Source organism: Heptranchias perlo, chromosome 26 (genome assembly GCF_035084215.1).
Source record: "Heptranchias perlo isolate sHepPer1 chromosome 26, sHepPer1.hap1, whole genome shotgun sequence".
Taxonomy (NCBI): Eukaryota; Metazoa; Chordata; class Chondrichthyes; order Hexanchiformes; family Hexanchidae; genus Heptranchias; species Heptranchias perlo.
This window is the reverse complement of record NC_090350.1, coordinates 21,878,540-21,892,742: the sequence shown is the minus strand read 5'-3', so window position 1 is coordinate 21,892,742 and position 14,203 is coordinate 21,878,540. Positions and strand designations below refer to the sequence as shown.

At 39.8% G+C, this 14,203-nt stretch overlaps 1 protein-coding gene across 1 annotated transcript in view; it reads right to left on the bottom strand.

Annotated features, from left to right (window-relative positions):
* The window catches only part of LOC137342547 (hairy/enhancer-of-split related with YRPW motif-like protein), a 22,783-nt gene that overhangs the window by 4,665 nt on the left and 3,915 nt on the right, over positions 1–14,203 (bottom strand). The window contains exons 2-4 of the mRNA XM_068006492.1: positions 13,604–13,670; positions 13,431–13,514; positions 10,655–10,736 (exon numbers count right to left, since the gene is read on the bottom strand). Coding sequence (XP_067862593.1) covers positions 10,655–10,736; positions 13,431–13,514; positions 13,604–13,670 — 233 coding nt within the window. The remainder of the gene's footprint in view (positions 1–10,654; positions 10,737–13,430; positions 13,515–13,603; positions 13,671–14,203) is intronic.

Sequence of the window (14,203 nt, the reverse complement as noted above, 5' to 3'; positions counted from 1 at the left end):
CAGAAGACATCTAAAGGGGAGAAAAACTGTATTGGGTCTTAACGATAAGATAAAAGCAGATACGAAGGCGAGTTTGCTGTTTCTGGAAAAAGACTAACGAAGCTCGAATGTAAGTTTTTCAAATCATAAATCGAATTGATGGATGAGTTTAGAGAAGCTCTTTGTGTTGAACCAAGAGAGATCTAGGAGACATTTATAAACTGAGAAAATCTTGACTTAGCCATGATTAAGGAGTAACTACTTCATTGTTAACTCATGGATTCACTTACCATTTAATGCACTGAATGTATTTATCAAAACATTAAAAGAGATAGACAGATTCCTGATTCAATGGGGATTAGATAAATACAGGCTCAGCACTAAGGCAGGAGGGGTGAGTCGTGTAGGTGAACTTGAATGACGTGGTGAGCTAATGAGCTAGATGGTCTTTTCTCATCCCCACACTTGGACAGTGAAAAGTAGGAACCGAGTAAAGGTTGAATTGTGTAGGTTTTATTTTATTAATTTTAAATTAATCAATTAAAGCTGGGTTTATATATATACAATATATGTCATGCCCATAGTGACATTAGTTTAGTATAAAAATCACAGTCTAGAGCAGCCAAACTTCAGTGTATTTCGGTGGCACTGCCTATACTGAGACAATCCCAAAGAAATGGTCTGGCAATCGAATCATGCTGTGTTGACTTAGGTATAACAACTGGACATAACGTTCCAGGCATGGTACAATAGACTGAGAGCTTAAACAATTGACTTCTTCTCAGAAGGTCATAAGCTTGGCTTCTTGGTTTGCTCATCACTGAACTTATATTTCACTGGGTTGAATTTAACCTGTTCTGAGCCAGATGACCAGCTGATGCAGGGTATTATTCTAACCTTTAATTTGCATCGACAAAGTGCCTCTGAAAAGCATCCAATATTGTGAATTTTTCCATTTCCCACATCATCGTTTTTATGGTGCCTCTGAGTGAGGTTGCTAGTTTAATGCTAGTTTAGTACCAAATTGTACACCAACTAGAAACTGGCTTACAATCTGCCCAAACTCATTCCATGTCAGACCCTTACAACCAGCAGAGAAAGAAGACTTTTCCCTCATTGGTCTGGGCTGGCATCCTAAACTGGACACTACAAACTTAGTGTCCATCCAGTCTCCTTCACACAAGATTCAATCCTCCCACAGACTAAATAATGAACTAATTGCTTTTATATTCTACTTTCCAGTAGGAAGAGTGTTAAAAGTCAAGTACATGTTTGTTTTTGCAGTTTTTCTTGCATCAACATATCAAATATTTTTGCTGTTCTATCAAGTTTTATAGGTAAGTATCTTGACCAGCTGCCATTATAAAAGTATTTAACTAATCCTGATCCACACCCTAAACATAGGAGTTTGGCACTGAATGGGGAATGTTTGAACAATATATTTAGAAGTAACACTGGTCTAGATTGATGCCATATTAAGGCTAATCATTGAATATTAATTAGATGATATTACTACATCCCACAAAATAATCAATATCCATTTTGAGAACTTCCACTAAACTTTTCATATCAGTTTCAAACAATCTAAGACAAAATTATTCAGAATGGCCTCCTGTACAATTCTACAAATGTGATATGCAAGTAGGAACATTGGAACAACAATAGATCATTCTATCTGTTATGGCAGCACTGCCACTTTGTTAGCCATGCCAGCTCCATCTTTTTAATCCCAATCTCCTTTTAATCTTTTAATTCTACATAGGTCAGAGATGCTGGTGCTAGGAAAAGGAATATTTTTCAACTCTTTATGTTCAGCATCAGGATCAAGGTTCCCAGGTCAGGTACAGCAATGATTAAATGCAACATAAATATTCCTCCACTCTGCCTCAAGCATTAACTTTGACCCTTATTGCAGCAGAGCATCCCTTACTGCACAAGTGTGATGTTCCATTACCAATAGTAGCTTGCTATCCTTACCGTCTCCAAATCAGATTTGCAGTTTAAGCTGAATTTATACTACAACTGTAGCATTGATTCAAAGCTAAGGAGTTTTAGTATAAATCCAGACTCAGGGCTTAACCTGTCTCTGGAGCAAGATGGAGTTAAGCTCAAGTCTCACTCCAGGTTGCTCCACTGTCAGGTCAGGTTCTAAATCTGGATTTACACTACAACTTTAGTGTTGCTGCAAAGCAAAACCTCTTTGCATGGACACAACAGTTGTAGTATAAATGGAGCCTTAATGCCAACTTATGCTGAATCACAGGCCGGTTTGTACTGAATACCCACATTCACCAGGAACTGTGGGCATTTTTTCCTCTTTTGCAGAGAAAGGGTTCATAACGCAACTTTTTTTTTGATTTATGCAACCTGTCCTCCATAATTTAATCCTTTAAGCCCTGGTATCATTCTGTGAATCTGTGCTGCACCTCCTCCAAGGCCAATATATTTTTTCTGAGATTTGGTGCCCAAAACTGAATGTAGTACTCGAAATGGGGTCTGACGCAGGCTATGTACAACCTAAGCATTACTTCTTCATTTTTGAATTCCACCCCTTGACATAAAGACTAACATTCCAATCACCTTTTTGATTACTTTTTGTACCTGTGCATTAACTTTTACTGATTTGTGTACATGGACACCCAAATCCTTTTGCTTCTCCACAGCTCCTAGTCTCTCATCATTAAGAAAATACTCCAATTCGTCTTTCTCAGATCACGCTTCTCCACATTGAACTCCATCCGCCATAGTTTTGCCCACTCACTTAGTCTGTCTATGTCCCTTTGTAACTTCCTACTCCCATCCACACAACTTTCTGTGCCTCCTAACAAGTGTCACTCTGCAAACTTCAATATACAACTCTCTATTCCTTCATCCAAGTCATTAATATATATGGTGAAAAGCTGAGGCCCCAGTACATATCCCTGGAGAAGACCACTTGTCACATCCTGCCAATAAGAGAATAAGCCCTTTATCCCTACTCTCTGTCTCCTACCTCCCAACCAATTATTAATTGACAATGTGTCAGATTCAGTATGTGCTGGAAGCCTTTAGTTCACCGAGAGTTAAAATAGACAGAGGCCATTGGTCCATCTCACCTGTGCTAGCTCTCTGAAAGGATTATTCATTTAGTCCCATTCTCCTACCCTCTCCAATTTTTCTTATACAGAAATACCACATAGGTTCAGCAGTTTACAAATTGCTCATCATGTGTATCAACTAATATAAGACATTATTTACTGCACTGCCTTTCAAAACATGGAAAAAATTACACCGCTGAATGCATAATGAGCATAAATTTTGCAACCTAATTGTAGACTTCCCATTTACTAGCCAATCTAACTTTGTGGTTCTTATCTGATTTTATCATTATACTACTACGTGCAGTAGAGTGCAATTGGATTTTAAAGTCATATTTATTAGGAGTCAAGTTTTAAGTTCTTTTCATAGTTGGACAGTGAAGCTTTTTAATCCCATTATTACCCAACATTCCACATCAATTATGTATGACCAAGATATTGAAACTCATCAATTTGCAACAAGTAGAACTCATTTTCAGTTGTTTACAGAGATATGTAATGGAATGTAGCTTATCCACTTAAGAGTTTTCCTTACTCTTCAAAGTGTAGCTTTTTGAAAAGTCTAAAGTTTTCTCCAATTATCTGCATGGAAGCTTGCTCTGACAAATGTATATGTGTAATTTCTAAACATATGGCTTTGCAACTCTTAGGTAACAGATGGAAACAAACAACAAATATGTTTTAATGTCTTAAAAGTGTGCAGTGGTAACGAATGTCCAAATAGGTGAGCTATACCACTGTTGTGTGTGTGTGAGAGAATAATCCCAGTAATGTAACTTTTGTATGGGGATTTAGATTAGCAAATAAATTCTGTGTAAAAAGATTCTAAATTCAGATAATTATGGGCACTGTGTGTCCTCTTGATCCACACATGATGTACGCCAATATTATTCATGAGAAAAAGTTCACAATCCGTACGTATAAATAAGTGCCAGGCAAAAAAGTGACTATTTCTATCTTTAAAGCTATGGTACTTTTTTCAAAACAGTTGACAGTCATCACATTATTTTATAATTAGGGACAATGGTTTATTTTTTATAAATTTATGTTCTGAGATTCAAATAAAGTTATAATTGTTTTTTAAATGCTGACATTTGAAGTATCAAGATTCACAAGGCACTTGTACATACTTAAAAATATTTAGTACATGTTATCAAATATATTTCTCAATATTGTAAAAGATTTAAAAGCTGAGATACAATGGGACCTAATAAATGTGCAAAACAAGACAAGGGTAATCATGAAATACTAATAAAAACAAAAAGGATTAATGGACAATGTTAACTTTACAGCAAGAGCCCAGGATAGGGCAGTTTAAAAAAAAGACTGGATTATAGTCACTCTTAAACCTCTTTAAATAATTTATAAAAAATGACTTTTTGTAACATTGCCGACCTCACAAAAAGTCCAGGTGTATTTTTTCTGGTAATTATTAAATTGCTATTTTGAGCTTTTATTTCTCTCAAAGATAAACACAAATGTTAGGCAATGACTTTGGATTTCTTCAAGATACTGTGGCTGCCTTCATATTGCATAGAAAAGATTTTGAAATCTTTAAAAAGTCAGTCACATTGGGTGCACTTACTCCTTTGCTAAATCATATCACTGCATTTTAATCCTTAGTGTGCAATTGATTCATTTATACATTTGCTTCAAATTATTATTGAACTTTTACAATAGATTGATAACATAAGGTTACATAAAACTACAATGGATACATAATAAGTAGCCATTCAGTTATTTTGGTTATGTTTTGCTAATGACATTTTCATAAAACACATCTGAATTATCTATAGTAGAGGTTCCCAAAAATGGGGGGGGGGGCGAGCCCCCCTTGGGGCCGTGTCAAGGTTATCGGGAGGGTGGGCCTGAGGAGGTATGGGGTGGGGGGGGAGTCGTGAGGAGGATGTTAGCTCTAACTCACTGATAGGTAATACCTACAATATGTATTATCTCCATTTGTGGCGCTGTACCCCTACCCTCAACTCTCTCAGGATGATTCCCCACTCTGCTCTCTCCAAAACTCAGGCACTCCCTCCAGACAGTTTCAGCTTACAGGCATTTTCAATACTTCTCATTTTAAATGTGTTTTGTTCCGTTAAGAAAAGTTGCTAGCCTTCTGGTGTGTACCTCTGTGTAGCATAAATTTCTTTTCAGAAGAGCTCATGAGCCCTAGGGTCCCTGCAGCCATCGAGAAATAAATAAATAGCTACAATTTGGTGCCCCCACTCCACCGACTCTGCTTGAAAAATCTGTTAAAGGGATCTTTGCCCTGAGTTCTGCAGCTCTGTGAAATGTACTTTCTTGACCTTGCATCAAAGTCCTCATGAGCCCTTTATGTTTAGAGGGAATGGATAAATAGCACTCCTTAAAAAACTTGTCTCAGCCTCAAAAAATAATTTATTGCCCAGTGTTCTGCACCTTTCTGGAAAGTTTATTTTGCCCTGCTTGCTTGGCGTTGTCTTAAATTGAGAAATAAATTAATAATCGAATTCGCACTCATGGGTCCTCGATGTTTGCTCAAAAAAAACTTATATTTTACCTCCTGCAAAGCAACCCAAAGATTCATTACTCCCTGTTCCACCCCCAAACAACCTGACCACAGACCCATTCTAGTTCTGTCTGCCGTGGATTGTTCATCCTGCGCCTCACTCACATCCCCAACCCAAAGAGAGGAGAGGCCAGCTTCTCTCTTTTCAGTAAAGTTGCTTAAACTGTTATAGTGGCCAGGAAATCCCTTGGATCCGCTTACACTTTGCTGGCGTTATTTCACCAGGAGTGTGGAGGAAAACCGGTTCAGATGTAAACAGGATTTCCACCACCCCTCCGGCAAAGTAACCCCAGTGAAGTGGGAGCAGATCCAGGGTGTAAAACAGGCTGTCCATTCGCTATTGCCCATTAAGCACTACCGTCAAAGGCCAATTTCACACCCAGTTTCTTAAAAAGAGGGGGTGCATATGGGAGATGAATCTCCGAAGGGGGACTCATCAAAAAATGATCTATAGTATTGTTGTGTCGCTTTTGTATACATCTATACTAGATTTTTAAAAAAACGATAAATACTAGCTGTGCTGTCCAAAATTATTCTTCTCCTACAAATAATTGACCCCATTGCTACATGAGTTTAGAAATCACTTTCATTTAAATGCCCCCCATGCAACTCTGCACAATTTTATCAGGATTAGGCTTTAATTGACCTAAATGAGCAAATGCTTTTTTGCTAATTTCTTTTACAACAAAAGCAAGACTTAGCAGCTACAATAATGGAAAAAATGCTCCTGCATGTTGCCTCTGGAGTCCCCCAAGGATCTATCCTTGACCCTTCCTCTTCTTCATCTACATCCTGCCCCTTGGTGACATCATCAAAAGTCATGGGACTAGCTTCCACATGTATATTGATGACATCCAGCTCTGTCTCTTCATCACCTCTCTGTCAGTCTGTTTGTCCGACAGCTAGACTTGGAGGATTTCCTCCAGTTAAACATTGGGAAGCCAAAAGCCATTGTCTTCTGCCTCCACCACAAACTCTGTGCCCTTTCCACTAATTCCATCTTCATACCCAACTACTGTCTCAGGTTGAACCAGACTGCCCGCAACCTTGGTGTCCTATTCGACTCTGAGCTGAGCTTCCAATCCCATATCCTTACTAGCACAAAGACTACCTACTTCCACTTCCGTAATATCGCCTGCCTCTGCCCCTACCTCAACCCATCTGTTCTCGAAATTCTCAAACATGCCTTTTGTCATCTCCAGTCTCAACTATACCAATGCATTCCTGGCAGGCCACCCATCCTCCACCCTCTGTATCCTAACCCGTACCAAGTCCGGCTCACCCATCATTCCTGTCTTTGCTAATTTGCATTGGCTGCCGGTCCCACAACGACTTTAATTTAAAATTCTCATCCTTTTGCTTAAATCCCTTCATAGCTTTGGTTCTCCCTATCTCTGCAACCTCTTCCAGCCCTACAACCCTCAGAGACCTCTGCGTTTCCCCCAACTCTGGCCTCGTGTGCATCCCTCCTCCTTTTGTTCCGACACTGGCAGCCATGCCTTTAGCCATCTAGCCCCTCCCTAAACCCCTCTGCCTCTCCACCCCCAAGACCCTGCTTTAATCCCACCTCTTTAACCTATCCTTTAGTCACCACCTAATATCTCCTCCTCTGGCTCAGCATCCATTTTTATCTGATTACGCCTCTGTGAAGCACCTTGGGACACTTTTCTACATTAAAGGCACTATTCATATTCTCTCTTTGCCCCTCTTATTTCCTTTTTCACTAGGGGCGTGGATTTGCTCCACCCTCATGCAAGTTATTGCTGATGAAAGTCATTTATGCTTTCTACCGGCATTGCTTAGCTTTTATCTTTTTTATTTAGAATCAACAAAGTGAGGAAAATATGCCATTGGATTGGGAATGCTCAGAATTATTTCACGCAGAACCCTTGTGTGAGGTCTGCCCAGTTTCAGATGTTAAGAATGCCCATATATATTTTAAAATTAATTTTTAAACCAGCCCAATGCCTTATTTTTTTTCTAAAATGTATTTCTGTGGCAGCTTGTTGAGACCAACCTGCTTCCATGAGGGGGAGGAGGGCATGAGGGTGGAGCAAATCCACGCCCCTAGTGAAAAAGGAAATAAGAGGGGCAAAGAGAGAATATGAAAAAGGACTGGCGGCAAACATAAAAGGGAATCGAAACGTCTTCTATAGGCATGTAAACAGTAAAGTAGTAAGAGGAGGAGTAGGGCTGATCAGGGACCAAAAAGGAGATCTACTCATGCAGGCAGAGGGCATGGCCGAGGTACTAAATGAGTACTTTGCATCTTCTTTACCAAGGAAGAAGATGCTGCCAGAGTCTCAGTAAAGGAAGATGTTTTTGAGATACTGGATGGGCTAAAAACTGAGGAGGTACTAGAAAGGCTAGCTGTACTTAAAGCAGATAAGTCAGCTGGTCTAGATGGGATGCATCCTAGGTTGCTGAGGGAAGTAAGGGTGGAAATTGTGGAGGTACTGGCCATAATCTTCCAAACATCCTTAGATACGGAGGTGGTGCTAGAGGACTGGAGAATTGCAAATGTTACACCCTTGTTCAAAAAAGGGTGTAAGGATAAACCCAGCAACTACAGGCCAGTTAGTTTAACCTCGGTGGTGGGGAAACTTTTAGAAACGATAATCCGGGACAAAATTAGTAGTCACTTGGACAAGTATGGATTGATTAGGGAAAGCCAGCATGGATTTGTTAAAGGCAAATCATGTTTAACTAACTTGAGAAAGTTTTTTGATGAGGTAACAGAGAGGGTAGATGAGGGCAATGCGGATGATGTGGTGTGTGTGGACTTTCAAAAGGCATTTGATAAAATGCTGCATAATAGGCTTGTCATCAAGATTAACGCAGAAAAATGTGAAGTGATACATTTCGGTAGGAAGAATGAGGAGAGGCAATATAAACTAGAATGCACAATTCTAAAAGGGGTACAGGAACAGAGAGATCTGGGGGTGTATGTGTACAAATCGTTGAAGATGGCAGAGCAGGTTGAGAAAACGGTTAAAAAAGCATACGGGATCCTGGGCTCTATAAATAGAGGCATAGAGTACAAAAGCAAGGAAGTCATGATGAGCCTTTATAAAACACTGGTTCAACCACAACGGGAGTATTGTGTCCAGTTCTGGGCACCGCACTTTAGGAAAGATGTGAAGGCCTTACAGAGGATGCGGAAAAGATTTACTAGAATGATTCCAGGGATAAGGGACTTTAGTTACATGGATAGACTGGAGAAGCTGTTTTCCTTGGAACAGAGAAGATTGAAAGGAGATTTGATAGAGGTATTTAAAATCATGAAGGGTCTAGACAGAATAGATAGAGAGAAACTGTTCCCATTGGTGGAAGGGTCAAGAACCAGAGGACATAGATTTAAGGTGATTGGCAAAAGAACCAAAGGTGACATGAGGAAAAGCTTTTTTACACAGCGAGTTGTTATGATCTGGAATGCACTGCCAGGAGGGTTGGTGGACGCAGATTCAATCATGGCTTTCAAAAGAGAACTGGATAAGTACTTGAAAGGAAAAAATTTGCAGGGCTACAGAGTTAAGGCAGGGGAGTGGGACTAGCTGAATTGCTCTTGCATAGAGCCAGCATGGATACGATAGGCCGAATGGCCTCCTTTCGTGCTGTAAATTTTCTATGATTCTAATATGCAGATATCACTTCAAATGGACCATTATTTATGTGAATTGCTTAACAGTTGTTGGGAGACAAAAAGTCCATTCAGGTAAACAAAAATAATTAACATTGATCACTGGACTATTAATCACTTAAACATCTATAGCTTTTGCAATTGTCACATCAGCGGGTCCTCCGAGCAAGACTCTCACAGTTTGGCTGCGCCCTGAAGGTGCATTAATTGCTTGTTTGGTTTCTGGGAGATGGTCCCAAAACCTGTCTATCACTGCAAGAAGAGCTTTTCTAATCAGTAAGCTTTGATTAATTGTGAATGATTTCTGTCCATAATTTCTTTTGTATCAGCTTCTTATATGCAAATTGGCTGCAATGTTTGCCTAGAAAACAACAATGACTAAACATCAAAGTAATTCATAGATTGTGAAATGCTATGGGATGTCCTACGGTCATGAAAGGTGTTATGCAAGTTCTTTATTTCTTCAATATGAAAGTGAAGCAGAAGTATACAGCCTAGGGTGGTCACACTTATTCACTTCCCTTCTTATACAGGCAAAGACTTAATAAGGAATCTGTGGGTTCATTTCTCACATTAAAGCTCTTTATCAAGGACACATAGTCCAAGTTGTTTACGGTACTGAGGAGAACTTCTAAAGCAGACACTGTGAATTACACAAAGAAATTAACTGAAATCTGCTATCTGCTTTTATCTTGCTTCAGTTAATCTTACTTATTAGTTGACTTGATTTGTAGTTTCCAGCCCAAGTTTTATGGTCTTTTGTTATGGTATTTACCATCAGTCGGAAAAAAAAATCAGTAAAGCGAGTTCATTGTTCACCCTGCGGTCTTCCATCACAGAATACTTAAGCATAATGTCGCGTTTTGGTTCATGGGAAGTGAGGGCTTGCTATGAAAGCATGCCTTTCTGAAGGGTGTAAGGAAAATGTATCTGGAACAAGCTTAATTTGTAACACAGTGAAACCCAGTCTCCAATAGATAAATCTTCAATTTTTTATGAATACTTAAAAGCCAATATTGCAACCTTAACCTCTGTTGGAGTGTGTAATTCCAATTCTGACCCTAACTGTAACCTGGAGCCTCCCATCTCAAATTGGTAGCACACAGGGCACGCATCAATGAAAAATTAGACGTGAGAATAAAGTGACGAAATAACCTTTTTACTCATGTCCACTTTTTCATTAACATTAGAAAGAGGAGAGGAATTTCACCCTGCGTTAACATCTCCAGAAAACAGATTCACAAGGTCTCATGGGAGTTTTGATACTGATCCTTGAAACTTTAGCACATTAACAAACTTCCTACATAATAGCATAAGCAGACGCAATATCCCTGATACTTCTGATATTTTGAAGCAGTGATGGTTAAAGGTGAACAAAATACAGTGCACTAACCGTTTCATTCTTACCTTTACCCCCTGTTGCATGGAGCAACTTCAGATGGTCCACAGTCATCTGCAGGATCTCAGCTTTCTCCAGCTTGGATGATCCCTGAGTTATGGAATAAGGAAACTTCTGTTATAATGAAAACAATTGTAACATGCACAATCAAAGTAATTAATGAGAAAAAGATTCAACTACACTGAATTACTGAATGAGTCAATGCTTTAATGAGTGAGTGAATGAATGAACCATTAAATGAATGAATCATTAAACAAAGAAGTGAATTTTGACTTTCTGTATTCATTGATACAAATTTTTATCCTTATGAAAGACAAATATATCTTTCCAATTGGTTCTCAATACAGCAACTGATTGGAAAGCAATGTTTTAGCAGGCTCTACAGGGTGAATAAATGAGTGTTCACTGCATGTTTTTAAAATATAATGGAAATTGAAGAGGGATGTGGAAAAGTATTTTATACAAAAGTAGCATCTAAGAATCAGAGACCATGACTATGAACTAAAGAAGCCATGGACTGAGCTTGACGTAAAGAATTTACTCCTTCATGCTCGAAGTCAGTGACTTATGTATTAGACAAGAGCATGAAAGACTGAATTAAAGTATTCAAAAGGTAACTGGATTGATTTTTGATTCTGTATGTAGTAGAATATCAGCTTGGGCAGGAAAAAAATGAAAAATGGTTAGATTGGTTTCAGAAACAAGATCTGAATGACAGAACGCAAGTTGGATTGAGTGGCCTGATCTTGTTCTTACATATGGATATAGTACATAGAAATATAGAAACGTAGAAAATAGGAGCAGGAGTAGGCCATTCGGCCCCTCGAGCCTGCTCCGTCATTCAATATGATCATGGCTGATTCTCTATCTCAATACCATATTCCAGCTCTCTCCCCATACCCCTTGATGCCTTTTGTGTCTAGAAATCTATCTAGCTCCTTCTTAAATATATTCAGTGACTTGGCCTCCACAGCCTTCGGTGGTAGAGAACTCCACAGGTTCACCACCCTCTGAGTGAAGAAATTTCCCCTCATCTCAGTCCTAAATGTCCTACCCCGTATCCTGAGACTGTGACCACTCGTTCTGGGTGCCCTAGCCAGGGGAAACATCCTCCCTGCATCCAGTCTGTCTACCCCTGTCAGAATTTTATATGTTTCAATGGGATCCCCTCTCATTCTTTTAAACTCGAGTGAATACAGGCCGAGTCGATCCAATCTCTCCTCATACGATAGTGCTGCCATCCAGGGATCAGTCTGGTGAACCTTCGCTGCACTCCCTCTATGGCAAGTATATCCTTTCTTAGGTAAGGAGACCAAAACTGCACAAAATACTCCAGGTGTGGTCTCACCAAGGCCCTGTATAACTGCAGTAAGACATCCTTGCTCCTATACTCAAATCCTCTTGCAATGAAGGCCAACATACCATTTGCCTTCCTAAATGCTTGCTGCACCTGCATGTTTGCTTTCAGTGACTGGTGTACAAGGACACCCAGGTCCCTTTGTACATCAACATTCCCCAATCTATCACCATTTAAATAATACTCTTTCTTTCTGTTTTTCCTTCCGAAGTGTATAACTTCACATTTATCCACATTACACTGCATCCGCCATGTATTTGCCCACTCACGCAACTTGTCTAAATCGCCTTGAAGCCTCATTGCATCCTCCTCACAACTCACGATCCCACCTAGTTTTGTGTCGTCAGCAAATTTGGAAAGATTACATTTGGTTCCCTGATCCAAATCATTGATATATATTGTGAATAGCTGGAGCCCAAGCACTGATCCCTGCGGTACCCCACTAGTCACTGCTGCCACCCCGAAAAAGACCCATTTATTCCTACTCTCTATTTCCTATCTGTTAACACAGATGAGCAGTTCTGATGAACTAAAAACTATAAGGGCAAAACTCAAGTTATAATTATTAGAATCTTAATGATGCAGTTTACTACAACTTCCATCTGACAGTGGTAACTACTGTTAGAGCTCTGTGAGATGGCAGCGCCAAGCTATACTGCCAATGTTGCACCGCTCTATAGTCAGGAGAAAGTACAGCACTGCACAGGTACACATAAAAGAATGTTCAGAATTCTGCTGAATAATGAAATGTTATTGTCAGTAAAAAGCAGACTATCCTGGCTGCTCTTTTACCAATAAAGAGTGGTGCGGAATTTAAAAGTTTGGAAAGTTTACTTTGTACTGATTCAGTTATGTTGCTGTGTATGTGAAACTATCTCCTCAAGGTGGTCTCACACAAGAAGCTGAAAGCTGAACTGATGCCATTCAATTGTAGTAAGGCTGTGCAATTTGCTTTGTTGCAACACCAAAACAGCATCACAGTGATACAAGCTTTACAACACAACTGCCCTCTGGAGAGTGTGTTGAAATGAAGACAGTTTTTACTTTTAACTACATGCTGTCTTTGTGGGGGGGGTGGGGGCGGGGGCAATTGGCAGAAATATTGTTGAACTTCACTCAATGGGTTTACGATGTCCATTACTGCCTTTTGCGGGCTGGTCCATATGATGTATGTGGGGTGGGGGCGGGGTGGGGGATTTTTTTTTACATGAAAATTGTACTGAACAATAATGTAATGTGATTTACCATGTTGTTATGAAGCAATTATAGTTAACAGAGTTCTTTGAAGAAATAATTAAAAGTTACAGTTATATGGGTTTTCACAGTTTCAACACACTTATACGAATCGAAGTACTTTGTGTAAGGATAAACAATTCAAATGGAGATTTAGATTCTTAAACTAGCATTTATTTGAGTTCATTAATTACCTGCTTTTCAAAAGCTGTTGGGACCAAACGACGCAGTTCAGATAAACTGTTATTAATCCTGTCCCGTCTTCTTTTTTCAATAATCTGAAAGAAAAATATTTAAATACCCATATAGATTTAAATAAAACCTAGCCAGTATTTTGACATTCATAAATGATAATTTCCCCACTTACTCCACGCCTCTTCTTTCGTGCCAGAATGTGGGAAGTTGTAGTTGGTGAAGTTGATCTAGTCACAGGGCTGAAAGCAGAAAAAAATAAATTCTAAATGTTTAATAATTCATATATTTATGAACAGACCTCTACCTTGCGGAGGCTGAACGCCAACTCTCCGACACCTCCTTCCACCTCCCCCTGGACCATGAACCCACCGCCGAACATCAAGCCATAGTTTCCCAGACCGTCACTGAACTCACCTCTTCTGGAGATCTTCCCCCATGGCCTCCAGCCTCATAGTCCCCCAACCCCACACAGCCCACTTCTACCTCCTTCCCAAGATCCACAAACAGGACTGCCCTGGGAGACCCATCGTTTCAGCCTGTTCTTGACTCACAGAACTTATTTCCTTCTATCTTGACTCTATTTTTTCTCCCCTTGTCCAGTCTCTTCTGACTCTTCCGACGCCCTCCACCATTTTGACAGTTTCCAGTTCCCCGGCCCTAACCGTCTCCTTTCCACCATGGACGTCCAGTCCCTCTACACCTCCATCCCCCAGAGAATGGTTTGCGGGCCCTCCGATTCTTCGTTGAACGGAGGCCCAACCAGTCCCCATCC